The sequence below is a fragment of the Pyrus communis genome, chromosome 14 (assembly GCF_963583255.1).
Source record: "Pyrus communis chromosome 14, drPyrComm1.1, whole genome shotgun sequence".
Classification (NCBI taxonomy): domain Eukaryota; kingdom Viridiplantae; phylum Streptophyta; class Magnoliopsida; order Rosales; family Rosaceae; genus Pyrus; species Pyrus communis.
In genome coordinates, this window is record NC_084816.1 from 6521168 (window position 1) to 6549147 (window position 27980).

At 36.9% G+C, this 27980-nt stretch overlaps 4 protein-coding genes across 5 annotated transcripts; 3 read left to right on the forward strand and 1 right to left on the reverse strand.

Moving 5' to 3' along the window:
• The first annotated feature begins 3146 nt into the window (after nt 1–3146).
• LOC137715993 (phosphatidylinositol/phosphatidylcholine transfer protein SFH10-like) lies at nt 3147–7770 on the forward strand. The gene is made up of 7 exons (XM_068455379.1): nt 3147–3362; nt 3626–3961; nt 4237–4400; nt 4730–4825; nt 5940–6196; nt 6840–7060; nt 7163–7770. Exons 2-7 carry the CDS (start codon nt 3641–3643, stop codon nt 7526–7528), a joined length of 1425 nt encoding a protein of 474 aa, XP_068311480.1. The 5' UTR covers nt 3147–3362; nt 3626–3640; the 3' UTR covers nt 7529–7770.
• Nucleotides 7771–11866: 4096 nt separating this feature from the next.
• Nucleotides 11867–14691, forward strand: LOC137714277 (uncharacterized). The gene is made up of 3 exons (XM_068453524.1): nt 11867–12373; nt 12514–12681; nt 13000–14691. The coding sequence occupies exons 1-3, from the start codon at nt 11867–11869 to the stop codon at nt 14689–14691; spliced, it is 2367 nt and encodes a 788-aa protein (XP_068309625.1).
• A 1890-nt stretch (nt 14692–16581) lies between these two features.
• LOC137715994 (UDP-glucuronic acid decarboxylase 6) lies at nt 16582–20582 on the forward strand. The gene is made up of 13 exons (XM_068455380.1): nt 16582–16739; nt 17003–17122; nt 17808–17894; nt 18111–18198; nt 18323–18414; nt 18671–18735; nt 18820–18908; nt 19138–19215; nt 19329–19422; nt 19569–19635; nt 19724–19787; nt 19883–19923; nt 20160–20582. The coding sequence occupies exons 2-13, from the start codon at nt 17033–17035 to the stop codon at nt 20343–20345; spliced, it is 1041 nt and encodes a 346-aa protein (XP_068311481.1). The 5' UTR covers nt 16582–16739; nt 17003–17032; the 3' UTR covers nt 20346–20582.
• A 541-nt stretch (nt 20583–21123) lies between these two features.
• LOC137715995 (ATP synthase small subunit 6, mitochondrial-like) lies at nt 21124–22915 on the reverse strand. Of its 2 annotated transcripts, XR_011065615.1 has the most exons (3): nt 22728–22824; nt 22582–22624; nt 21124–21360 (listed from the first exon to the last, which is right to left on the reverse strand). XR_011065615.1 is itself a non-coding variant. In XM_068455381.1 (2 exons), the coding sequence occupies exons 1-2, from the start codon at nt 22846–22848 to the stop codon at nt 22578–22580; spliced, it is 168 nt and encodes a 55-aa protein (XP_068311482.1). In that variant the 5' UTR covers nt 22849–22915. The 2 variants fall into 2 exon arrangements, 1 of the variants encoding a protein (XP_068311482.1); XM_068455381.1 differs by lacking the exon at nt 21124–21360 and having other exon boundaries at nt 22578–22624; nt 22728–22915.
• Between the last annotated feature and the right edge of the window lie 5065 nt (nt 22916–27980).

A 27980-nucleotide genomic window follows, 5' to 3' on the forward strand; every position in this document is an offset into this window, starting at 1 on the left:
GATAAGCCTAATCAAATTGGATATGAATCATGTCTGTTGTTTGGTGGGTTTAAATCCAAAATTAGTGGGGTTTAAATCCAACCTTAGACATATACAGGTGCCAAGCCAATCTAAATCAGTCCAATCCAATACCAAATCTCAGTCTAAGGTGACTTGCTCTGACTTCGAAAAATATTTGTAAAGTGCTTATGATTCGTAAAAGTACTTTCTACTTCTAATGCTTTATAGAGGTTACGCTTGAACTGTTAGTAAGAAAGTTAAAGGAGGAGACAATAAAATGTAAAATTGTAAAACATGTGACATCGTAAAAATTTCAGTACCTATTTATACCAGCTTCCCACAGATTTTTTTTTGTTGTCCAAAGTGATCGTATTGAAAAGCTGAACAGGGCCAGCAAGCACAAGAAAGGTGCAACATGCCCAAATGAAAAGAAAAGGAGAGAGAGAAGTCGATACACTCTAGACAACTTGCAACATGTGCTTTTAAGCAACATGCCTAGATGAATTAATAACCAACCAAAATTTTTTGGTACCCCAAATGTTTTAACTGTTAGATCTTTATTTTTGTATTTTTCAAACAAAAATTTAACGACTAAAACATTTGAAACCGAAGTACAGACAATCCTAAGCACCTCATTCCATCTTCTCTTTCACCAACAAGAACAGACGCATATACGTCCACCACCCATCTCCCTCCCCTTTCTTCCCATGGCCATGGAAACTTTGCTGCCTCCACCCATCCTCATTGAAATTTGAACCTAATCTATCAATTCAGTGCAACAAAAGCAAGAGGTGAGTTGGGAAAAGCATACCTTCACAAAGCAAAAAGCTTTTGATATGATACACATGAAAGCTCATATGCATTCTATAAACAACATATATTCACTTGGAATTTACTGTTAAGCCAAGCTACTAAGAAATTGAACTTCTTTTATAAAATAATTAACCTTTTTTCAGGTTGAAGCAGCTGCAATCTTGGGGTTGGTGACCTCGAGCATTGTGGCAACTCTTTTGTTCTCATCATAAAAAATGGCTCCTTTTTATAAGGAGATTATCATAAATGCATTGCTGCTCAACACCCAAATCATCAAATGTGAGACAAAACAAATTCTAATGTTTAAAAGGAATTCCAAGAAATAAATAATGTCTTTATCAAATCTTTAATTGATTACTGCAAAACCCAAAAATTTAAAAAGTTTTAAAAACCTTACATGACCACTCATCAGCAAGGTCAGGGCAGCAAAACCCAACAAACCCAAAATATTCGAATAAATCCCACAGAAAGGAAAAAAAAAAAAAAACCATTTGAAAAAACCTACAAACAACAAATAATTCACTACTTTTTTTGTACGAATTCAAACGGAGCTATAGAACATACCGATTTGAAGCGAGAAATCTCAATGAAAATAGTCGAGGAAGCCACGTCGATCTCAAGAAGCAGAGAAAATTAGGGATTTTTTCCTGGCTCCAAATCATCCTTAGGCGCCGTTACTCTTTTAAAATAAAATAAAATAAAATAAAATAAGCCAAATTAGGGATTTTTTCAGTGAAGAAAAAGAGAAAATTAAAAGAATGATCCCTTAATGTACACACGCATTAAAGATGTAATGCTTTGATAAAAGATTATGAAAGAAGAATGATCCTTTAACTTTATGCTTACTACTCGTGGAAGATCTCCTCAAGAATTCTGCCACCAACTTTGAAATTGCAAAGGAGCTATCTTGAATTACCGAAGCCGGAGAATCATACTCTACAATGAAAACAAATTAAAGAATCTGGTGATCGATGAAAAACCTCATACCTGACCCACTACCTTCATTTTATCCTTATCATTAAAACTCAAAGTTTTCTTACATTTTTTATTAGTTTTCCTTTAAATCAAATGTTACTCTTTCAGTATATATATAATTTCTTTGTTTTTGTCCTTCTTAGGAGGACGGGATGGGGAGTCGATGGACGACAGGGGAAGGATGAGTCCTCTGTAGGAGGACGGGATGGGGAATCGATGGGTTGGGGGTGCAAGCACATAGGAGAAAGATCAAGGGAGGGGATGGGGTAGGGCCGGTTGAGCAGCCATTGCAGGCAAGGGGAGGAAGAAGGTAAGTGTTTGGCTGTGAATTGAAAGTTAGAGTGTTTGATAGCTCATTTGGAAGTCCTTTTAAAATGGTTGAAAACGTTTTTGGAACCAATTCTTGTAAAAATGCAAGTGAATCTTGAAATACACTGAAGTGTTTTTAGAACTCAAAATATTTTCTCTAAAGCGCTTTCAATCATTTTTTAAACACTTCCAAACGAATGTAAGCTAGTACGGGTTTTGAAATAGGCTTTGAACAACATATGTAATATTATTAGACCACAAAGTCAATTTAAGTTTTTAAAATATAGGAGATATTTTACCACACATTGGTAACAGACATTTGGTTCCTAAACTAAGGCCTAGTTTAGTGTTGTTTTTCATTTTTTTTTACCAAAAAATACTTCACTTTAAAGTTAAACAATAAAAAAGTGTTTGGTAAAAATAAAATATATTGTTTATTTTGAAAGCAATGATCTTTAGACAATAGCTTTTAAAAGCAACCTGTAAGTTGCTTTAATAAAAAGTAGAGTTAAGCCTTATAATATTTTTAATTTCTATAATAAGTTCATTAATTTTAAACAATGACATTATTTATCTTTCTAGACACTTCTTTTATATTGCTTTTCTTACCCATAACACTTTTAAAAATACAGTTTATCAAACTCTCAAATATTTTATTTTACAGCTGATTATTTTTAAAATACAGCAACCCCAAGCTGGTCCTACATGATACGTCAAAGCAGAGTTTGTGACTTCAAAAAAATGCATTCGTGCTCCAACTCTTTCTTCGCTTTCTTTTTAAGGTCACAAAATCAATATAATTGAGTATTAATTAATTAATACCAAATGTTATTTTATTGTATTTCGTATTATTAATTTGAGATGTCACAATATCGTGTAAATCCTGCGTCCCAAGTCCCAACGGACATCAAACCCGCGCGACGGCGCGAGGTTCCTAATCAGTTTACTACCAAAATTCCCCATCAGTTTTCAATTTGACCGCCAAATCATCAGTCCGCACACTTTTAAATCAACCGCACGCGTGTCGACCAATTGATCCGAGTCACGTGCGACGCTCCACCTGCCTCCCTCTCATTGATTCCCCCTTGGTCGTCCCTCTGTTACCGATCCTGACGCCGACGGAACTCCAACTTCCCCAAAAATCTCCCTACAAAATACCTCTGATTGCTTCCTCCGAAATCCTCAATTCCGCCAGATGCTCCTACCCCTAGCTCCTCCGACTCCATCGTGTCCGCGCCAAAACTCCAGATCACTGAGATTTTGAGGTGACAACTTTTACTTCGATTTCGAGCTCAGATTTCATGATTTTTTTTCGATTTAATTTTGTATGGGATGTGATAATTGCGATTAGATTAGCTATTGTAGAAATTCACACCGAGTATTAGTGTTTGGATGGTCAGAAAATGAGAGAAAAGGAAAATTCTGATTCTCTATCACTGAAATTACTGAACTGGTTTCTGATTGAGTAATTGCACCCGGTTTTTGTTCCGAATTTTCTAAATACACCCAACCCACCATCCGATTGCAGGTGGTTTTCCACCCAATGGGGGACGCATCGCGTAGAATCCCTCCAGAGGCCAATGTAGTTATGAATGGAAAGACCAAGTCGCAGAATCATATAGTTGCTTCTCGCCCCAAGGGCTTTCTGCAGGATGTAGTGTCGCTTCGAATTGGGAGTGGCGTGGTGAGCCAGGCAGCTTTGTTTCTGCTCAAAATGGCTGCATTGGAGACAGTAAGGCGGTTCTCAAGGGCCAAATGCCCGTGGGCATGGCGTGGTTTCCAGGCTTTGCAATTTCTGTGTTACCCTCCGTTCAAGTGGTTTCGAAGATTTGCGCCCTTCAAGGCTTTGGTCAATGGCATGCAGGTTTGGTCATATAAATTCTCAACCTTTGGTAAATTGTAACCATATTTTAGTCAGACTCATATGGATGTATATACGTTACTTATACACTACTCAACTCCCTTCTGACGGGGAACGGAAAGGCAAACAAAAATAAGAAGCCAGCCTCGGTCTTATAGGATTCCCACGTCTTTGCATTCTTGCTTTTTTGGGTATTTGGATGTAAATTTGATTGCCTAAACTTCTAGACATGTATCAATATGAGGGAGATTTGATGATGAAATTGTTTTTGCTTACAGGTAGTTTCAAAACCATTACTAGTGCTTTCCATTGCAACGGTGTTCTCTGATGAAGCAGAGTTCTTTAATAGAACCTCAGATGGCATTAACAATTCTGATGCATGTTCAGAAGTGCAGTCGGAAGTATTGTCTGAGTGTAATAACGATTCTACTTTGGATACAAGGTAATAAGAGAAATGAGGTTTTTGTTGTTGGCATCTGATGCATTATGTGACACCTTATCAATTCATTTATATGAGTATGCTATAATATGACATTTTCGATAATACAAGGTCAAGTTTGCCTCATAGCATTTAGTTCCGCAACATCTTCTAGCTTTGGTCAATTGGATTTGTGGATATTAAAGTTGTGTTTTCTGAATAAAATTTGTTTTCTAAATAATTTGTCATCTGAAATGCCCAAAAGCAATGACAGTTGTTCACATTATTACTGATTTGTTTTTATCATGAGTTGTCTCTAGGACCTAATTTTACAGCTTTTATGTAATGTGCAGGGTTCCTGATCAATTTCCTCAAAATGTAGAACCTGAAATGTGGTTGGTAGAACTCCATGAAGAGCTTGAAAGACAAGGGATTAGCTTGCCAGAAAGGTGATTGGGTGATTTCGTGTAGTCCAACTGTGCATATAACATTTACTAATATTCAAATTTAAAATATGATAATAATATATTTTACTTGTTTTTGTTATCTTTCTCTTAATAGGTTGTTAATAGTCAAACTGTACATATGACGTTTGTTCGCCTCTAAATTATTTTTTTGTATGTCTTTTTACGTATTTGGCTTTATGCTTAAATTAAACGGTGGGGTAGGGTTCAGGTTGGTCGAAGTTATAATATTCAAAATTTCAAATTTAAATATGATTAGAACGTATTTACTTGATTTTATTATCTTTCTTTCTTGGAATAGTTTGTCAATACTAAAACTGTACGTATGACATTTGTACGCCTCTAGAATATCTTTTTGTATGTCTTTTTACGTCTGTGGCATGATGCTCAAATTAAACGTCTGGTATCATTTCCGTATTTTTATGGATTTATCTTACTCTTTGTAGTCTTGTAGATGAGTTGTATCCACCAGTATCAGTATCTTTTGTCCATTGCAATGCCTATCAGAAAATGTAACTGAAAAAAAAAAAAAAAAAAAAAAAAAAACTGTTATTATTACTTCCAAGTTGAATTATCCTCCACTTCTTGGTCTCCTATGCTTCCTGCTTTGTAAAACACTGAAAGTACAAAGTTTATAATCTGAAATTTATTACTTTGTTTACTTCCTATCATCTAGACAATAATATTGAGACTATGAGATGAAGGCTTAGGGCAAAAGGGGAGCAAGACCTAGGAAGACTTTGAAAAAGACTATAAGAAAAGATACGGAGTACTTGGAGCTAACGGTAGACTTGGCAAAAAACGGAGCGCAATGGCGTTCTAGGACTCATACAGCTGACCCCACTTAGTGGGATAAGGCTTGGTTGTTGTTGTTGTAATTTTTAAGGGTATTGTGTTATTGTTTCATTCCTTTCCTTTGGTGGCAAAACTTTTCCTGCAGCCCTTTGTGAATGTTGTTTTCTACGTTCCTCTCAAGAAAGACCTAACCTTTTTGTACAGTTCTACAAGGTCTCACCTAATATTTTCTTCTACATGCCTATATGTATGAACTTCTTTGCTTTTTGTTGCAGCGGACCATGACATGCTAATGTTTATGCAGAATTGATGAGGAGGAACTTAGTAGGTTTTACACTGCTGCAAATGGAGACTTTTCTCGCTTGCTATCATCAGTAAAGAAGACAATCCATTGGAGGGAGACTTACGGAATTCTTTCAATACAGGAGCTTGAGATGTGGTCAAATATGGTTTTCTGGCATGGATTTGATGTTAAGCACCGACCTTGTCTCATAGTGCAACTTGGGCTAGCTTGCACTAGCTTGCCATCTCTTGATAGACCTCGCTTTGCTCAAGCTATCAGTATGTTCATTTGGTCCCTCTGTTACTTTTCTTTGTTTCTATCCATACAACCTCTAGACTCTAGAGCCACTCCTATTTCTGTAAGATGGATGTGACCAGATCTACTACGACTCACTCTTGTTCAGCTCTCGGTTTATTGGAGTCTATCTTATTTTTCAATTAGTTTTTCTTCTCTTTTAAAGGTGAAGCATCCTACCGAGAAAAAAAAAAAGCTGAATGCATACATAAATATCTGTTTCCATTCAACCAATACTAGTAAATTCCTGCCTTGCCCATTCTTGTGAATCGGTGATTTGCATTAAGAAAAGGCCTGTTTGTTTGTTCAATTATTGAACTGTAAGGCTTGATTTTTGCAAATAAGTAGCATTATTTACATTAGCTAGCACTAAATTAGAATTTTCTAGTGTTTTGGTCATGCTTGATTAGTTATTTCGGGTTCATCAAGTGTGCAATCCTCAAATTCTTTGGTGACAACGAGGAAGTCAATTTCTCACCGTTGATATGGTTTAATGGTCGTAATTAGTTTATTTTCTCTCCTGTCGTGAAGAATATAACATTAAATTTTTGCACATACATATTTTTGTATGCATTAGATCACTGTTACATGAGATGTTCTGACAGCAATCAATGATTGTAACTGCAGTTTCCCAAGTAGAGCATGGAGTCTATCATTTACTCGATGCCACCAATGCTCAAATTACAGTTGTAGTAGATTGTGAAGGTCTATCTCCATTTAAAATTCCCATGCAAGTTATGAGGACTTGTTCTTCTCTTTTGCAAGATCACTTCCCCAACCGTCTTGGCTGTCTGTTTGTTATTCGGCTTCCTCCAATGCTTCGTGTTATTGCTCAAACCTTTATTCAAGTAAGTCTATTACACTCTGATCTAGTCATGATTTTAATAGTGTCAAATTGGGCACTCAGCAATGCTTTTATTCATAAACACGCACATGTGTTGCCTTGTCAGGTTTTGAAACCTTATACCCGAGAGAAGTTGAGGATTGAAGGTGAGAGTTACCGGAAGATTCTCTCTGAGTACCTTGAGGCACTTCCATTATATCTTGGTGGCAAATGCCAGTGCAAAATATGTACAGATATGTGGCACCCTCGCACAAATGAAGTTATCAAGACAGAGCTGAGAGAAGATTTGCACGAGGGTCGGACTCCACTTCCAGCCCATCCAACGTATGAGAATGAGGTTGACATGGAAGATAACTGGGATCAGTTGGTGAGGACTGCCATATTTGGTCTCCTTATGGTATGGGTTTTCATAGCATTCCTTTCTTTATTCTTTGACCCCGAAAGCCGTCCCTTTCCCTTTTCTCCTAAGTGAGGTAAGACCAAAAGAGCGGACAAGCTTCTTTTTCTCCTCTTTTTTTCTTGGCACTTAGTTCTTCACCAAAGTGTGTATGCTATAAGTTTTCCACGTCATATATTAGTTCTTCTCCATGTTGGTGTGGAGCTAACGGAAGACTTGGCACAAAAGCGTGCACAATGACGTTCTAAGATTCATATAACTGACCCCACTTAGTGGGATAAGGCTTGGTTGTTGTTGAAGTTGTTGTTTATCGTTGAGGGTCAACTTGCACTAATGGTTCTTGTAGTCTTACCTGGATTTTCACCTCTGTCCCTATATTTTTTTTCTTGCATTTTTTGTGCTTGTAGTTTCTAGTTTCGTTTAGTTCAATCCGTCAACTAAGTTGATTGTTTCATCCGGAGATGCGCGCATCTTTGCATTTGAAAATCCCAATTTTTATTTGTTTGTTCTTGCTAAGACTTGAAGCACATTGTTTAAGATTATAATCTATTTTTAGTTTTGATTCTCATGCTCGATATGGCTTCAAAACTTTCTTAGGAGAGTTTTAAAATCAAGTTAGAGTTGTCTAATTTTTTTGCAAAAATGATATATGAATGATGGATTAAAATATAGACGGTTCGGATCCTTGAAAAATAAAATTACAAAACAGGCCTTACAAAAATGGGTGTTAAAATATGTGTCAAAAATAGGTCTCTTGGATCGTAATCCATAGATTTTTTGGGGACAGGGATCCTCTCTGGATTCCTTCCTTCTAATCCACCAAGTCCGGGGATCCGGATCACCAAGTTTGGGGATCCGGATCGTTGAAATTTGATCCAACGGCAACAAACAGGGGTTTATTTTAAAAGTTATAATAATTGTAGTCATTGGATCCAATTTCAACGGTCTGAATTTTTGAACTTGGTGGATTAGGAGGAAGGAATTCGATGAGGATCCCTGTACGTTTTTTTGTCGTTGTACAAGTCATCCAAAATTGTTGCACTGGGAAAGATAACCATCAATAAAATTATGTGTTACAGTTGGCGAAAGTAATATGCCATTATTATCAAAGATTATTGAGTTGGGAAAGAGATCCTCTCCTGATCTCTCCCATCAAAGCCACCTAATCAAGTGATCTGAGCTATTCAAATTTGATTAAACGGTAAAAAACAGAGTTCTCTTTAAAAGTTATAATAATTTTAACCGTTTGATCAAATTTCAAGTGTCCAGATCATTTAATTAGATGGTCTTTGTGGGAGAGATCAGGAGAGATCTCTTTCCATTGAGTTGATCCCTTGTTTCCATCTTTCAAAGAAGAAAAAATGTGACGTCAGTAATATTTGATTCATTCAATCAGCACCACAAAATAATACCATAGTAAATTTAATCAAACATTTCCTTCAATGAAAAGCAGCTGGTCGGTAGTTAATGGGTGCTTCTGTGGGAACCCTTCTTTGTACTATACGAGCACGGCCATTGTCACCCTCCAACTGCGCTGCTCTATACCCCAATTTAACTTGCTCTGGACCCCGGTCTTTCCTTTTCATTAATTCCGTTAAGTATTTTTTAGTAACAGCTGCAATTTTAATAATTAACAGATGTCCTCATTGGCCACATTCGAGTTTCGACTTTTCTCACTAAATAAGCCTATCAATCCTCAAAACTTTTTTAAGGCATGAAATACATTATTGTTCCAAGGTTTAAAATTCCCAAATTATGTATCATTCGATGGACTAGTTAGGGTGCCAAGGGAATGAAACTACAAGGTAAACAAGAAAGTTGGAGTAAACAACAAGGACTATTAGGGCAATTTTAGCCTATTTTTAAGACTAAAGAGTGCATTTTTTTTCTTCTTGTTTTACTTCTTCCCTGTTGAAGTGCTATTTCTTGTTTAGCATTGATGTTCTTGAATCTTGGCTGAAGTGTCGTTGAATGGGGTTCCGAAAAGACCCCGAACCAGTACGTATAATCAAAGTGCGATTGCATAATTTGCATCCTGTTAAATATTGGTGTTTGTTAATTCATCGTAAGGATCCGATCAGCAGTCTATTCCCCCTTTGCGAGGGCGCAACCCTTCTCCTGAAGTTACGGGGCTATTTTCCCGAGTTCCTTAGAGAGAGTTTACATACAAAGCAAAGGATTTACTTGTTACTAATATAGTCTAGCCTCTGTTCTTCTTTAGATTCCTTGTTTCACTCCGATGGTATCATAAATTGAACTTTATTCTATGGATAAAGGATCTAATTGATAGAAGAAGCGTCGTAAAGATCAATTCACGAGGTTTTGGTCCGATACAATAAGAACTGCTTGCTTATGTCATGATATGAGATAAAAGTTAGGAATCCACTTATGTAATAGAGTTGATCCCCTAAGGTATTGAGCAGCGGTAACAAAGAAGAACCCATCTTCTTTCTTTTTTTATTACCTTCCTCGCGTATGTATAAGACTGAATCCATTTGATTTCTAAAAAAGATTACTAATCCTCAACTTTTCGAGGAATCCTTCATCAGTGGTTTGTGAATGACTCTCAAAAAGGATCAGCTCGATCATTTCCGTTTAAAGTTATTTTAGGTGGCCGAATAAACATGCATACGCTTGAAATTGAAGATCACTTTGTTTATTCCTTTCCAGTTTCCCATTGCCAATTTGCCATGCTTGGAAAGTTCTGTTTCTTTCCACTTTTTGCAGCAAACCTTGGGACGACGACCTTTCAGATCCTGAACAGGTGGGATGGCTGACGTAGGCAAAAAAGGAACTGATAAATACAGAACGCAAATATTTTTTGGCATTATCTTGATCGTGACCATACGCATGATCCTTTTTGCTTTTGGAAAAAGCCATATTCATCTATTAACTTTCGTAAATGGCCGATGACCTTGTGGTGCATGTAATGTTAAAATTATCCTCGGTCGTTCATGTGCGTTAAAGTTATTGTGAGCATGAAAAGAATTAAGCTTGAGTGACTTGGATCCATTAACGGCGCACAGTTACTCATGTATATACATACGTACTGATGTACAGACGTACAGTATGTGGGCAACTGCACATATAGCATGCATGAATTAGAACTTTTTGCAGCTTCAATGTGCTTCATCTCTTTCCTAAAATTAATTAGGTCACGCATGGTGTGCATAAGCATCTGCAACTTTGCTTTTTTATCTAATAAGCTGTAATATTATATTTCATAAGAATGTATATTTGGTCAGCATTCGCCGCTTCTCAAAAGTGACCCTTGCAGCCTGGGGAGGACGAAAATTAGGAACTAATGCTGTACTGAGTGGAAACCCCACTTCGATTCTATTTTAATCTTTGTATAGAGCCACTGTTTGTTTGCTTTATTCCTCAGATTTAGTGCTTTGGTTCTTCAAATTGCAAGACAAAGAAGTTTTCACTGGATTTTTGCTCAAGCTAAAGCATACACTCAGTATTGAACTTTTGTCCTTCATTAGGAAATATTGCAATGCCAAAGGGATGAAAAAAATCAGTTGAAAGCAGTGAAGGATTATAATTACTTATTCCTAAGCCTGGAAACTTTTATCAACAAGAGTTATTTGATTCACTGACGGAATATGATCTTATTATGTGTTTTTGCATAACTATATCTATTGGCAATATGCAAAAGGCGTCTCCAAAGTGTTAACAGGACACAAAGATTGCACGTTCATATTTGATGGTTGGAGGGATAAGATTATCACATCATGTTATCATTAGTCTGATAAAAACAATGTTTAGCATTCTACTCTATATTCACATGCAATTCTGAAGTTAGTGCACTCAAGAGAGAAAAGAAGACAAACTCTAACCACACGAGTCGGCTTCAGAATGTAATGGGACATGAAGATTGCACGTTCACATTTGACGGTTGGAGGATAAGATTATAACATCATATGTTATCATCTAGTGTGATAGAAAAAACTTTTAGCATTTCACGATCTATATTCACAAGCAACTCAGAAGTTAGTGTACACACGAGAAGAAAAAAAAAACTCGAATCACACAAGTCGGCCTCACAACTTGTGTAATAGTTCAGAGCCTGTAAATCTCTAATTAACACTTTCTCCCTCCCTCAATCATCCCACCAACCAAACTTTGGTAGCACCATCGACATTACTAGTGAACACCTAATATTAGCATCACATCAACCCATTCACCAGATTGGTAGGTCCCCATTGGAGCCTTTCGCATATGGTTCCTGATACCAATTTTACCCTTCCCCTAACATATAACTCCAGTCTCTCCCCAAACCTCAACACCTCCATACTATAAATCCATCACCAAAACCCCCACAGACAGCTAAGTACGTAGAAGCTTCTAGCTGGTGCAAAACGAAACGATATACCGACTTTTGTTGACCACACCAACCGAGCCCGAGCCATGTGGCTAACATGCCTAGCCTCTGCATTCCGTACATGTCTTGCTTGCACCATAGTTGCCCTAACCACCCTCTATGGCCCACAATCTCTCCGACGCCAAGTAGCCTTCCCGGCATTCTCTTATGTCACAGTCCTCCTCATTGTTCCTGATGCAACTCTGGGGCACACACTTTGTGGCTGTTGGCTCGGGCTCTACGCCACGGCACAAACTATTGGGCCGGCGGTGTTGAGTCTGTGGCTGATTGGGCCAGCCCGGCTTTCGACCAGCACGACCGCTCTGGCGGTGGGGCTTGCTGCATTCGGGGTGGCTCTGCCGGAGATTACTCACATTGTGACCAAACGCATAGCACTTGGACAGATTGTGATTATGTATGTCATAGCTTATATAAATGGGGGCCATACAGATGCTATCATGCACCCTGTCCACGTGGCTACAAGCACGGGAATTGGGGTGTTGGCTTGTGTTTTGGCTCTGTTGATTCCCTTCCCACGCCTTGCTTCTCGAGAGGTGCTTTTAATCCATATAAATATTTAATAATGCAATTAAATTAGGTGCAGAATGACAACCTGAAAGTGCAAATAGTCGAGATTACTTACATTTTATTGTATATAAATTAAATATTCAACGCGTTCGAATATATTTTGCAGGTTAAACAAAACGCAGAGCTACTTGCCGAGAATGCTTCACAAAGGCTCAAGATCTTTGGAGAGGCGTTCTGCGCAGAAGATAGCACATCAGCACTTGCATCACTTTCTCAAGCAAATTCGTTGGCTTCCACTGCAACTATGCTTTTTCAAACTATCAAAAACCACCAGGTAAGTAAACCTTATGCAAAATTACAAAATAACAATATATGCGTGATGAATAATCATGTGTACATAATTTATAGCATGATTCAATAAAACTATGCGTACATAATATACATATAAATAGGGATCCCTCTTGTTAAAGGATCTGTATGTGTATATATATATATTTGACTTCGTTAATTAAACAAGTGAATCTCACCTCTTTTAGTAATGAAGTACGTAGTATACGTAGCTAGCTACTACTGATCAATTAAAGTACCTTATAAATCGGACTCTCATTTTAGGCGCGCTGATCGATTTGAACTATGTTTTTCTTCCGTGCAGGAAAGCATGAAGTGGGAGAGAGTTCCGCTGAAGTTAATTTCGAGATGCGGCTATGTAAATCCAGGAGATAGATTGCAGGGCTTAGAGATACCCTTTAGAGGAATGGAAATGGCATTAACCTGTATTCCTTCATTTCCAGTTAAGGTGGTGAATGGAGAGCTCAGTAAAGATGCTCTACTTAGACTAGTAGAGCAGCACATGAGCCTAGACTTAAGCACGCCTTGTGATTCGGTAACTGTTCCTGAATCAAAAGCAGAAAATGTTGGTTTCCTCCAAACACTTCAAACCATCCCACAAATCCACCAAGATTTACCCCCAATTTTCTTTTTGTTTTGCATCAATCTCCTCCAAGGCAAGTTATTATCCAGAAGTAAGACTGTACAGGAAAAATTTTTGGTTCACCAGAATGGAGGAGCAACTAATTCGTTCAAACAAAATGGATTGTATTTCAAGATATGGAGTAACTTGTCCACCAAGGTAAGCAGCAAGAGGCTTATGTCAGCTTTCAAATGTTCACTCTCCTTGGGTCTTGCCGTGTTTTTCGGTTTGATGTACAGCAAAGATGATGGCTACTGGGCAGGACTCCCGGTAGCAATCAGTTTTGCATCAACCAGAGAAGCAACATTTAAAGTTTCAAATGTTAAAGTACAAGGGACTGTTTTAGGAACTGTATATGGAGTTTTGGGTTGGTTTCTCTTCCAAAGGTTTTTGTCAATGAGACTTTTATCTCTGATTCCTTGGTTCATTTTCACCAGTTTTCTCCAGCGTAGCCGAATGTACGGCCAGGCAGGAGGCATTTCAGCAGTAATTGGAGCCGTACTAGTTTTGGGGAGAAGAAACTTTGGTCCTCCAAGTGAATTTGCCATAGCCAGAATCACAGAAACCTTCATCGGATTATCTAGTTCTATTATCGTTGACCTAATCTTGCAACCCACAAGAGCTTCTGCTCTTGCAAAAGTTCAACTCTCTAGGACTCTTGGGACATTGCAGGAGTGCATCAACTCGGTGAGTCTTCAATCAGGAAGAGCCAATTTGGAAGATAATCAAAAGAGACTGAAAATGCATACTGAAGAACTTGGGAAGTTGATTGGAGAAGCTGAGGGGGAGCCCAATTTCTGGTTTTTGCCTTTTCATAGTGCTTGCTATGGAAAACTCTTGAGGTCTTTCTCCAGAATGATGGACTTGCTAGTTTTAAGTGCTCATGCAGTTGGAATTCTTGAAGAAAATTCACAAACACTTGAGGCTTCATGGAAGGAAATTGTACATACATTGGAATGTGACCTTGAACATTTCAAGAAAATGGTTGGAAGTTTGATGACATGCTTCAAGGATATCACCTTGATAAAATCAATCACAGTTCTTGATCAAAAGAGTAACATATCTCCTGACCCCGAGTTGGGAAAATCTCGAACACCGAATATTTTTAGGGCTTGTAGTTCAGAGATGGATAAGATTATGAGTTCTTATCTCCAGCACTCGGAGGAAGTCGTTGATAAAATTGATGCTAAAAGTGAGGAGCTCAAGAGCCAAATGGTTTTGTGTTTAAGTGGTTTAGGATTCTGCATAAGTAGTTTAATAAGAGAAACAAGAGAGATTGAAGAGGGAATCAGGGAACTTGTTCAATGGGAGAATCCTTCTTCCCACATTAATTTGTACGAAATCTCTTGTAAGTTGCATGATTATCAGAAATAATGTACCCATATATGCATGCAAAATTATATATAAAGAAAGAACTGACAAAAATATGTAACGAATGATTACTCCCTCATGAAAATTGTAAGGATCAGCTCGATCATTTCCTTTTAAAATCATTTTTCAGCAACTTACACTGTTTCTTTGCAATTTTTTTGGTTGAATTAATTACTCGCTCATGAAAATTGTAAGGAATGAGAGTGTGATTCATATTTATGTGTTTACTAACAATAAAATGAATGAAAAAGTAGGTAAGTTTCCTTGATTTTTGATATGGCACACTTGAAAAATGAAGGTACGAGATAGTCGACAGGTTTCTCATCTCATTCATTTTCATTCCCAACCGTTTAATGAAGTGTATTAGTGTTTGAGCAGCTAGAATGAGATTGCCAATATACAACCATATGAATTTAATCGTAAAGTGTATCAATGCATCCCATTGAATTTTTGGGCTCCTATTATTTAGTACAGCAGCAACAACAACAAAGTCTTGTTTCACTAAGTGAAGTAGGTTGTATGAATCATAAAACGTCATTGCAGTGATTTTTGCACCAAGATTTCTATCAGCTTTGAGTACTCCATGTCTTTTGATAATGTCTCTTCTCAAGTCTTCATCTACCATTTTTGCCCCAAGCCTTTGTCTCATAATTGCATTTTCTAATTGGAGCATTTGTAAGTCTTCATTTCACATATCCAAACCACCTTAACTGATTTTATTTCATCTCATCTTCAATTGTGGCCACCTCTATTCTACCTCAAATATTCTTGTTTTTAATCCTGTCATTTTTCGTATGATCACTTATCTAATGAAATATTCTCAATTGCAGCTCATATTATTCAGTAAGTTAGGTAATTACAAGTCTATCACCTTGAATTTTTTATTTATTTACAATAACTCCACCCCATTTTGAGAAAGAATTTAAATGAAAATAAAAAACAAACACGAACATTGTCTACTAGAATTTTCTCCTAAAATCAGAATACTAATCAGATTTGCTTTGTGAATCTGTTTATCGTTTATGATGGAGTACCATTAATTTCAACCCAACTTAGAAAGAAATTCAAAATCCTAATGCAGATAGAATCTTCCAGGAATGTTCTTATCAAGACACCATTTTGTCCAAGTTATTTTTACACGTGGCAATACCTCAGATGCGTAAGCGTATAAAATGACAAACTCATACAAAAGAGAGCATTGGGTTCCAACCTTCAAAACAAAGCAAGGAACTTGGTCTTACCTGTCTCTTAGACAGTCACCAAAGTCCCACTAGATTGTCACATCTATATCTTTAGGACTCAGAACCCTAATTCCCCTCTAATTATAGGCTATAGCTCACTAATCACTGTTATTAGGATCACTAATCCTATATATCCTTTCCTTTTTCCCAAAATTCATAAATTAGATAATCCCATAGACCTCTCAAAATCCAAGATTCTCTAACTTCTTCACATGGTAAATAAATAATTACAATCTTCTTTATTTGGTACATAATTACTAATTATAGTTGGATTACCAAATTTGAATTATTATTATTATTTGGTACCTTTAAAAGAAAATGATTTCTAAATGGGGAATAATAATACAGTTTGCTTGCAGATGACGTTTTAATATAGTGACAAAAAATAATCATGTTTGTGCGAATGACATTTTACCGCAGTAAAGAAAATTAATTATGTCTATACACTCTAATATGAATTCAATTTCCACCAATCTTCATTTAACAACTAATAATTTAAACTATTAACATTGTTATTTGTCAAAAATAAAATAAAATAATACAGTTTGGATTGTCACTTCAAATTGAATTTATTGTTATCGAGGAGCTATCAGTAAAAGGCCAGAACTTTCCTTGAATTTGAAGGCTTTCCGGTTCGTTATATTATTTAAATGTTTATATTTCTATTTAAAATTCATCGGTTGGTAGAAGTTCCGATTTTTTGGAATTATTTTGAGATTTGAGGGACTATAAATATTGGGTTTCTGCTAACTTGAACTTGGCGGATCCAAAGGGTATTGGGTTTTCTTCCTAAGCGGCTTTATCTTTCAGGTCAACTTCAACTTCAAGCTCTAATCTTTCCTTATAATTCGAGTGATTTTCTAGTATACTCGAACTTTTTAACGGTTAGATCATTGGTTAAAAATATAACGATTAAGATTTAACGGTTAAAAATCTCCAGAGTCTAAGATATTTCGAAGCACCATAAAATTTTCGATGATTAGAAACTGAAGTTCAAAACTTTGTTACAATTTCTGCAGAAAATTTGATCTTTTAGTGCTTGTAGTTTGAAGGTTTTGGGTAAATTGTTGCAGGTATTTGGATTGCAGAGAGGATCTGAGAAAATGGCAAACAATTCTACCAATGGGGAGCACCAGACCACAACAAAGCCTCCTCCTTTGCCATCTCCTCTGCGGTTCTCCAAGTTTTTTCAGGTCCTTGTGCTATTTCTTTTGTTTATTTACTCATCTATCTTTTTCGTTTCTTTGGGTTTTTGTGAACTGCTTTTTACAGTGTTGAAATACCTTTTTTTGGTGTTGATTTTGTGTATTTATTGTGTTTCTGATATTTATGCCACTGGGGTCGTTGCATTTCTCCATCAGCATTTACTGATAGCAACCTAAATCTTAGAAATATTGTAATTAACTGATAATTATACAATTATTTTGTTTTGCTAATACAGATCGCATTTTCCACACGATTGGTTTGTACGATTAGATCTTGAAATTATGTATCGTCAGTGGTCGAGGTTTTGCGCTCGTATCACACTCATTCTCCACTTTCTTGGTTCTCTGTTTTGTCCCCAGTTAGCAGAAAGTCAAACCACATTTCTGAATTCTCTGAGTCCAGAAGAAAATGTTGCATATCCTCATGATCTTGCCTGTTTTGAAATTTTGGTGTCATCTAACTTTGTCACGTTTCCATTTTTTCGCTCGTTTGTTGTTATAGCAAAGATGAGTTCATTACGCTTATTGAGATAAATCGTGCTGCTTTTCAGTTCCAGGAGTATGTTTTGTTTGGTATTAGTTGGCTAGTAAATATCATTGTTCTGTCCAAATTTTCACGTCGGCCGCTTATGGTTATTGTAATGCTTTGATTGTGTGTTGTTTACTGTGGCAGTCCAATATGAGAATTTTGGTTACTGGAGGAGCTGGATTCATCGGTTCTCACCTGGTTGACAGGTTGATGGAAAATGAAAAGAATGAGGTAAGCATATTATTTACTTTTAATAAAGTCTCAGGGTCAATTTTTCTGTTCAGTAACGAGTTCAAGATTCAATGTTTTTATATACTTCATGTTGGGAAACTTTTGTTAATACTAAGCTTCCATGATGAACAAAATTGCAATAAGTTAGACGTAGTATAAGATCATATATCAAATGATTTGTTTCATCATGGTTTATATTGTTTCCATTCTCCACAGGTTATTGTCGTTGATAACTACTTCACTGGCTCCAAGGACAATCTGAAAAAGTGGATTGGTCATCCCAGATTCGAGCTTATTCGTCATGGTACATACATTTTGGTTTACTGAGCAAGTTACTTTCATCTGGGTTTTCTTTTTTCTGTTAAGAGTCATTAATCTTTTCAAAGGCATGACTTTTATTTAAATATCTTTATGTTTGTTTGCTACAGATGTCACAGAGACGTTGTTGGTCGAGGTTGATCAGATTTACCATCTTGCTTGCCCAGCTTCACCAATTTTTTACAAATACAATCCTGTAAAGGTAAACATATGTGATTGGCACATTAGATATCGAGATGGCATTTGGCAGTGCATGTGTCGCATGCGATTCAAATTGCTGATTAAGAGAAAATGACTTGTAAAGCAAGGCGGGCAACATGTCATTTGTCCTTAATCAGCAACGGAAGCTAATATTTTTACTTTCTTTTTCCTGTTCATTCATATAAGATCTTTCACCTCCAATAGAAAATGTACGTTAAATCTGTAATCTAACATTTGAGCATATGATTCTCTAACAGACAATAAAAACAAATGTGATTGGCACGCTGAACATGCTTGGACTTGCAAAGCGAGTTGGAGCAAGGTGGTCTATTAATCTTGCACTTATAAAAGATTCATAATTGTATTCCATCAAGTTGTCTTACTTTAAGTAAATATATTTGAGCAGGATTCTGCTGACATCCACTTCAGAGGTATATGGTGATCCTCTTGTGCATCCACAACCTGAAAGCTACTGGGGTAATGTTAACCCAATTGGTAAGTGCTCGTCTCATTCTAAGCTGGAAATTCCGCTTCATTCTGGTTTTAACTAAACGCTAATATCTTTTGTATTTGACACCATGTTACCAAAAAAATTAACTCTGAAATGGTTTACCTGATTTGAGATGGACTTCCTTGATGGAGATTCCAGAAATGCTGAACTGTTCATGGGATTTATTTAAGTTCATGAGACCATGACCTTGACAAGTACATATATTAATTGCAGGAGTAAGGAGCTGTTATGATGAGGGGAAGCGTGTTGCTGAGACTTTGATGTTCGACTATCATAGGCAGCATGGGATAGGTATTTTGTTTTTTCTCTTTTTCCGTTTTCCATGAACAAAGTATTGTTATTTTTTTTCTTTCACACGTATGGCCCTCGCATGAATATATAATTTCGTTTACACTCTTTGACAGAAATACGTATTGCGAGAATCTTCAACACATATGGCCCTCGCATGAATATTGATGATGGGCGTGTTGTGAGCAATTTTATAGCTCAGGCCCTTCGGTGAGACCTTAGGGTGCCCCAACTGTGGCTACTTTCATCACTAACTAATTCAGTCTTGACTTAAAGACAGCTAATTTCATCACTTCCCTTTCCCTTGAATATTGATACCTTTGGATTAATTTTACAATGTGTTTTCAACATTGTAGTGATGAACCGTTGACAGTTCAGAATCCTGGGACTCAAACTCGCAGTTTCTGTTTTGTCTCCGATCTGGTATGGAACTTTTTTCGCTTTTCATTTTGTTTCCGTGTATGGCAATGAGTTGGGTTTTATGTATAGTAACCCATTTAAATTTTTGTAGGTGGATGGCCTCATTCGTCTCATGGAAGGAGAGCACACCGGGCCTATTAACCTCGGAAACCCAGGTAATCCATTAGATATATCATACTGTGATGAGTGTATCTCAAAAATCTGTCATAAGACTATGCTCTAGTTTTATTGACATCTTGTGTACTTTCAGGTGAATTTACAATGCTCGAACTTGCAGAAACGGTAAAGGAGGTCAGTTTCTCTTTTTCCATCATTTTTCCTTTTGTTGGCTGTTAGAGTATGGTTTTGCAGAAGCTTTTTTTCAGTTCGAACGTTAGAAACGAATATTTGGTGAATGGATACAATAACGTTTGAAACATTCGAGTTTTGATGTGTCAATTACAAAACAAGAGGACCAGTGATCTTGTTGGTTTCTACTATCAGTACTATGTCAGATATATTGATCGATTTATATGCTACTTTTACAGCTCATCAACCCCGAGGTGGAGATCAAGAGGGTGGAGAACACTCCCGACGATCCAAGACAGAGGAAACCCGACATCACAAAAGCAAAAGAATTGCTGGGATGGGAGCCGAAGATCAAGTTGCGCGAAGGCCTACCCCTCATGGAGGAGGATTTCCGATTGAGGCTTGGAGTAAACAAAAAGAAATGATTGTCTGTCTGTTTGCATTGCCGGAAATATAAACACCGGCGGGGTTTGAGGTCTCGGTTATGGAATGTGTTTGACAATGTGGCGTATGCGCGTCTTGGATGATTCCCGTAACCACATTGTGTGCTTCCTTCTTGTTTTTGTTCTAATTCATTGTGTTATAATATAAAATACGAAACGGTGTCTCTGTAATTTCAATTCAATAGAATCCCTCCTTGCAACGTTAACGCGTGAGATGGACACACATGTTTTGTCTTCGATCAAACAATACATGTAAAACGTCATTTCTCTTTATGCATGTGTAAGATCTGTCATAAGGACAAATCAATAAGGGGAAATTTTGCATTTCCAGCTACATTTGTCGGTAAGAAGGAATGACTTTTTATACGAACAAAAGTAACTCGCTAGACGAAAAATAACGGCGTGTTGAGACTGATTTAGCAAGATTTGTAGGTAAGGAGGAATCACTAAACATAAAATGTGCATTTCGGACCGGACTGTAATTGCCGATAAAGGAGGAATCACTAAACTTACACGAAGGCAAATTATGCGCAGACTCTAACAAATTTGGTGATCCCCTTCCCCCGCCGGTCGCCACTACCTAACAAATTTCTTCTCCCAAGATTCTACGGTGCCACATTCCACAGCACATCTAAAAGCATACAGAACTTTTTTGCTGAAAAGAAGGGTGACACAAAAACAGGAAAGAAATCACAAAACCAGAAACAAGCGACGCGATAACACTACTTCGCCATAAGCCTGTAAAAATAACATGAATATGTAACACAACTTTTGTTTCATTTTTGAAGAATGTCGGGCGAATGCACCAAATTCAAAACCAACGAATAGCAGTCTTTCTTCCCATGTTATTCAAGTCATTCAAAACATAACAGAAAACTCAAAAAGAGTATCTAGAACATCTCTCTTTCGTTATTATAGTCCTTGAAAATAGCACGAGAACCTCCTCCTCCTCCACAACTCGAGTACAAAGGTGGCTACCACGGCATTCAGAAATCACCTATAAAACAAATGAAGAACTAAGTAAAGAATTTCTACAACAGACTCATAAATTATATCTAGCAATGCTATGGCATGCTATTGACGATGTACAAACGGTACATGCCAAAAACGAAGACTGACCTAAATAGAAAGATCAGATTATAAAAACAAAAACTAAATGAACAAGCACTAGAGAAAACTACAGCAATCCAAGTTAAGGTTATATCTATGCCAATAGATCCCAAGGGAAGGAGAAACATTGTATCCTGGACAACCCCCTGGTATACGTAAAAGCATTGCAGCGATCATGTCCTGGAAAGGTATTCATTTGACAAATATCCTTAACTGAATGTTGGCGGCTTAGACTCGCCTAGCGCATCCTTTAGAAATTTCAAACCCTTGTTAACATGCAACTATGTAAGTTAATGTTTTAAATAACTCATCAATTTAGCATTTTCAAAATCTCCATACCCAATACATATGAAACTCATCATACTAGGAAAAGTAAAAAAAAACCTATAAAATTTTAGAAAGAAGTCAGGATGCAACAAGTACCAAAAATTGTGTAACCAATTATCCCCGGCCCACAGAGAGAGTTTACAACTCAACTGTATGGTTTTCATGGTGGAATTCAAAATTTTGGTTTTTGGCCAAAAAAGGAATTCAAAAACGGATAAGTATGGGCTTCATGTCCAAGTGACTTTTACAACAATTATGATAGAGTTGAGATGATCGATGCATGATCTAGCAGCAGAAGACCAAGTCTGACCATCTGACTCTAAACCACGTTGGGAAGTAATCTCGACCAACTAAATGCATTAATGCCTTGTTCTTTTTCGAAAAACTGAACTATAAGCCCTGAGAACACACATCGGTTTTCAAGTTTTTGCCATAAACACAATGTGTACCAAAATCGTCGTAAGTAAAATACTTCTGGACTCAACACCATATACCAGAGAATCAACAAAATTAACTCATGATTCCAAACTTCCTACCTAAAAATGATGTTTCCGCACATTAAAGAAACAACAAAGCAATCAATTATAGTAACAGAATTAGGATCTAGATGCCATTCATTACACCCAATGCAACAATCAGCAAAAGTTTCAACGAAAACTCGAAAGAGTGGATTTTTTTTCACGCGCTGTAACAATTACCAGATAATCATACTGCATTTGAATGATAACTATTTTCTCTTTATCTACGGCCTAACGAATCAACGGATTAGAAGAAAAGCTACCTCTTGTGCCTTTGAACGAAAGGCGAGTTCTTGGCATCTTCCTCTGCGAATAAATTAACACAAAACAAATGGGTCAACGAAAATTAGGGTTTCGAATTTCGAATTGGAAACGAACAGATCGCAGATCGGGGAGGGGGACAGCTTACCAGTGAGGCCGAGAGAGAACTTGGTGATTAGGGTTCCGGTGATGGCGAACCCAACGAGGAACGGCCAGTTCCGGTTCCACTCTCGCTTGAAGAAAATCGGCCATGGATCGAACTTCCTCATTTCTCTGAGTTTTTTCTGTTTTCGCGTTCCTTCAACAATTGCTCTCTCCTACTCCGTCTAGGTTGTGAGCTATTTTATTAGCTACTTGTAACCGTTGGATTTCAATCTTTGTCGAATCATGCTTAATAGAAATTGGACGGCCCGTGATTTGAATTTCACAAAGTGGGCTACTTGCTATTTTATTCAGTTTGGAGCAGCTAATCTCAGCCCATTGATTGGTAAGAGGTTCTAGGTGCACCCAAGAATTGGAGAAATTTTTGGGGCAACGGAAACACACACCTCAGCAAGGCGGGTGGTGATCCCAACATATTAAATTTTGACAGTTAGATTTTATCATTTGCTCACTTAATCATATTTGGAGAAGCTGAAAAGTCAAAAACAAAAAGATGCCTTTTAACTCTGTTACATCCTCCGTTTATTTCTTTCAATTGAAAAGCTCTTGTGTCGTCGGAAACTTTGAGGGAAGTTGCACAGACTCAATTCCCTCTTTTATTTCTTTGAAAAATAACAAGAATTCCCTCCATTTCTCACAGACTCAAACCTAGACCAAGGTATTATGGATGGAGACTCAAACTCAGACGAAGGTATTTGATTTTTCCTTTTAATAAGTTGTATGTGTGAGCTCTTAAACATTTTGCATGATTATAGGACACTGCTCTTTGGCTCTTGGCCATGATATTATTTTTTATAAAATCTTATTATTGTTGGTCAATATTCTATGAAATTTTTGGCTTATAATATGGTAAAAATGATCTCTCAATGAATAATGCAGTCATTGATGTCGAAAGCGATGAAGAAAATATTGAATGCAATGCTCGGGAAAAAACTCTACCTATTGTAAATCTTGAAGAGAGTTATTCTAAAGATTTGTATGGAAAGATTGCGAAAAATGAGCAAGAAGCTTATGATCTCTATAATGAGTATGTGGCACGCATTGGCTTTAGCATTCGAAAGAGACGGAAGATATGACAAAAATGGAGATCTTACAACACTTAATTTTGTTGTTCAAAAGAAGGTTTTCGACAAGACAGTGACCCTTGTGAAGAGAAAAGACTAAGAGATTGGACGAGAGAACAAGTTGCCAAGCCAAAATTCGATTTTTACTAGAAGATGGTGTGTGGAAAGTTTCTACCTTTGATCTTGAACACAATCATGAACTTGCAATGCCAAAGGAAAGACAATTTCTAAAATCAAATCGTAAAATTTCAGAAGCTCATACGGGTGTGATTAAAACCATGGTGAATGCAGGTATAAGAACTACAAATACGTACGTATATTTAGCAGAAGAAGTCGGTGGGTCTCAAAATGTTGGGTTTACGAAAACAGATTGCTACAATTTACAATTTTGTTAATAGGGAAAAAAGAATTATGCTTGAAGCAGGGGATGCTCAAAGCTTGATCAATTATCTTAAGCGCAAGCAAGTTGAAGATCCAATGTTCTTCTACACAGTGCAAGTTGATCAAGAAAACCGAATGACTAACTTTTTTCTGGAAGGATGGAAGGTCCTAAATTGATTATGAGTGCTTTAGGGACGTAGTAGTATTTGATACTACATATTGAACCAATAAGTACAACATGATTTGTGCTCCTTTCGTTGGAGTTAACCATCATTGGAGCAAGGTGTTACCGAGTTGTGCCTTTTTGTTAGATGATAAGGCTGCTACATTTGAATGGTTGTTTGAGGCATTCTTAGAATCAATGGGGAATCGAAAGCCTACAACCATTTTCACTGACCAGTGTCAAGCTATGGTAAATGCCATTATGGTGGTGTTTCCTAGGACATGCCATCGTTTATGCACATGGCATATATCAACGAATGCTACAAGAAATACACCAACACTTTATGGAATCCCTAAGTTCAAGAGGCTATTCTTAAACATGCTGCAAGTGTCTACACGAGAAAAATTTATAAATCTCTTGAGTATGAGTTTGTTGGCAGTTTGGCGATAAAAATGCGGGAAATTGGAAGTGATGGAACCCTCCAAACCTTTGAACTTAATGAGGAGGGTCACAGAACATTTTATGTTGTCAAATTCAACGCCTCAACTTTCAACATCTCATATTCGATATACGATATCGATCAATTTTTTGTAGTTCTATCCAACTATGAGCATGCCAACTACCAATTCCCATCCAACACTTTATGCCAACTATGAACATTTTATGCCAACTATGAGCTTGTTTCCCTTCACCTAATCTGGTAAACTAGTTTATATTTTGAGCAAGATTTTATAGATTTTGTTCGATTATTCATGTTCCATATCGTATCAATGTTTGCAGCTCTGTCTAACACTGAGTGTGCTAACCACCAATGCACTTGCTTGTTTCTCTTCATCTAATCAGGTAAACTAGTTCTATGTTTGATTAAGTATATTTTATTTAATTATTTATGTTTAGTCTCTTATCAATGTTTGTAGCTCTATCCAACCACAAGATTGTTAACCATCAATGTCCATACTAGTTTGCCTTTATCTAATCAGGTAAACAAGTTTATAGGTTTGAAATTTGTGTTGGTGTTCTCAATATTTATATATTACAATTTTCTTTTTCCTTTCAAAGTCCCAGCTACAATTGGTCATGTTCCCCACCAAACTCTACCTTCACCAATACGCTCCAAAGTCAAAACTGTATGACACATTTGAATCAGGTATTGTGTTTTTCCTTCTACCCTTTGCTTTGAATTAGGTATTTGTGTAAATTCATTGTTGAAGTTAAATTCTATGCAATGCAAGATGCCTTTACTTGTGGCTTTGAGCAACATCAAGATGCTTGTAACTCCTAATTTTGATTATTTTAGACTTCACATCAAGATTCCAATGGTTTTGACAAACATCAAGTTCATGAGAGAATGTTTTCTTGTTGTACTATGTCAGACTTGTTATCATAAATCTAAAGCTCCATAATTTGGCATTAGAATATGTAGCTTGGAAGTTTGAAATTTGACATTAGAATACATGTGACTTGAAAATGGTTAAATTTGATATTGGAATTTTACATAATCTGTAACTCTATGGCATATATCGTTTAGCAGGCAACCAATGTTTTCTTTGAACCAAATTTATATATGCTTCAGAACTCCATTGCCTCGCACAAACTCAATTAAAGACCAAGATAACGACAACTCCCAAACAAAGCATTCAAACAAAAAAAAAAAAAAAAAAAAACTTTTCAAATCACCCGGAAAGATAAATTACTTCATCAATGGAAGGGTTATTTTTCCCCTTTTTTTTCTTTTCCCTTTTCCAGCAAGGCAATTTTCCTCCATTTTCTCTCCTTCTTATGATAAGAATGAGAAAGAAGATGGACTTCAGATTGCTGGCAGCCCTGTTGTGATGAGGCTAAGTCTCCATCCATAATTTGGAAAAACCCTAAACTGGAAAAGCAAAAAAATTTGGGAGTAGCCCTGTTGTGATCGCCCGACGGCGCAAGAGCTTTTCAATTGGAATCTGGGTTTGAGTTTGTGAGAAAACAACTTGAACTTTTAAGGTTTTTACTTTAAGAAACAGAGAAATGGAGGGAATTCTTGTTATTTTTCAAAGAAAGAAAAGAGGGAATTGAGTATGTATAACTTCCCTCAAAGTTCCCGTCGACACAAGAGCTTTTCAATTGAAACAAAGAAATGGAGGATGCAACAGAGTTAAAAGGCATCTTTTTGTTTTTGACTTTTCAGTTTCTCCAGGTATGATTAAGGAGCAAATGACAAAATCTAGCCGTCAAAATTTAATAGGTTGGGAGCATCACCTGCCTTGCTGAGGTGTGTGTTCTTGTCACTCCCAAAAATTTCTCCAAGAATTGGATCAACTTAAATAGTGGGCTTCAACCCGCCTAAACCGAATTGTTAAGCTAATCATTGAGTAGAGAAAAACCAACCGTTGATGTTGATGCGTATGTGGCTATTGTCTTTTGTTATGCTTGCCAAATGGAGAAAATCACCAAATAGCGGGACTCAGTATGTGAAAATGTAGAGAGTTTGTTTGTTTGCTTTTTTTTTTTTTTTTTTAATATTTATCAAGGGGATCAACTGGGGCTTCGTCATGGTGGTTCATCCTTTCGGGAATGAAAAAACTTACAGAAGCATTTCAACCTTCTCCTGATCACCATCGTGCGATTCACTAGCCAGATGCGCGTAACCACTCTATGATGCAATTCATGTAGAGAGTTTCGGTTAACCACTATCTGATACCTAAGTCGAATGCACGTATGGCACAAATTGAATAAAATCGATTGAATTACGTCCTTAAGGAGGTATCCTCTGTCGAGTTGTTCTCTTTTTGTCGATTTTCTTTGTTTAGGCTGTGATGAATGAGCCAATTTTGATATGTTGCAGTCATGCCACATTGTATACGTTACATGGTTTCATTGTAGCACAGAGGGGTAGTGTTTAATTCCTAGTTTTGAGCCTTGATCGTGCATCATTATAATGCGTGTCATGTTGTTTCGAGAGAAGGAATCTTGTCTCTTGCTCATGGTTTTAATTGTACAAATTGTAATGCATTTTAATTTTTCAAATATTTAATTATTTGAATGTGCGATGATTTTATACAAATAGCTGAATAATTTTGTATTGTAGCAATTTGAATATTCGACAACCCCAATATAAAAGTCGTGTTCATTAGAGCATCCCAATCAAAAGCTCTATATGAAACTAGAAAAGAAATCTTTAAATATTTATAAAAGGTCTTTTCCAATAAGAAATTATTTTTTCCGAATTCTATATGGAACTATATATATTTATAACGATTTTTCCCTTGATAAAAAGAATGTCTCCCAATTTCTTCCTGGATACCCATTCATTTTAGTTTTGATAGAAAGGGGGGAGAACTCTGAGGCTGTTGTCACGTGCTGCGCGCCTATTTTCCCCCCAATTTTCATGCGAAAAAAAACCTCAAATTTCAAACACAAAATTCGGCAACTCCCTCTGTGCTTTTGGGCTCGCCTTTCAAAAAACCGCCACTCTCACTAAAAAGCACAATCCGTGCCACACAAAAATCGTAGAATTCCGAACCGTAGATTCACACACCATCAACGACGCAAATCCACTTTTACAACACGACGTGGATCGAATCTCTCAGCCATCGATAAGCATCCGCAACGAACGGCAGATATCACCACCGGCAACCTTTCCAAATTC

Bases quoted from the DNA above. Each gene is read 5' to 3' on its own strand.
- LOC137715993 (XM_068455379.1), top strand. From the start codon at position 3,641: ATGGGGGACGCATCGCGTAGAATCCCTCCAGAGGCCAATGTAGTTATG. The intron at 3,962-4,236 runs GTTTGGTCATAT...TTTTGCTTACAG, and splicing joins CTTTGGTCAATGGCATGCAG to GTAGTTTCAAAACCATTACT. The intron at 4,401-4,729 runs GTAATAAGAGAA...TGTAATGTGCAG, and splicing joins GATTCTACTTTGGATACAAG to GGTTCCTGATCAATTTCCTC.
- LOC137714277 (XM_068453524.1), top strand. From the start codon at position 11,867: ATGTGGCTAACATGCCTAGCCTCTGCATTCCGTACATGTCTTGCTTGC. The intron at 12,374-12,513 runs GTGCTTTTAATC...TATATTTTGCAG, and splicing joins CACGCCTTGCTTCTCGAGAG to GTTAAACAAAACGCAGAGCT. The intron at 12,682-12,999 runs GTAAGTAAACCT...TCTTCCGTGCAG, and splicing joins AAACTATCAAAAACCACCAG to GAAAGCATGAAGTGGGAGAG.
- LOC137715994 (XM_068455380.1), top strand. From the start codon at position 17,033: ATGGCAAACAATTCTACCAATGGGGAGCACCAGACCACAACAAAGCCT. The intron at 18,199-18,322 runs GTACATACATTT...TGTTTGCTACAG, and splicing joins ATTCGAGCTTATTCGTCATG to ATGTCACAGAGACGTTGTTG. The intron at 19,216-19,328 runs GTATTTTGTTTT...ACTCTTTGACAG, and splicing joins TCATAGGCAGCATGGGATAG to AAATACGTATTGCGAGAATC.
- LOC137715995 (XM_068455381.1), bottom strand. From the start codon at position 22,848: ATGAGGAAGTTCGATCCATGGCCGATTTTCTTCAAGCGAGAGTGGAAC. The intron at 22,625-22,727 runs GTAAGCTGTCCC...ATTTATTCGCAG, and splicing joins GTTCTCTCTCGGCCTCACTG to AGGAAGATGCCAAGAACTCG.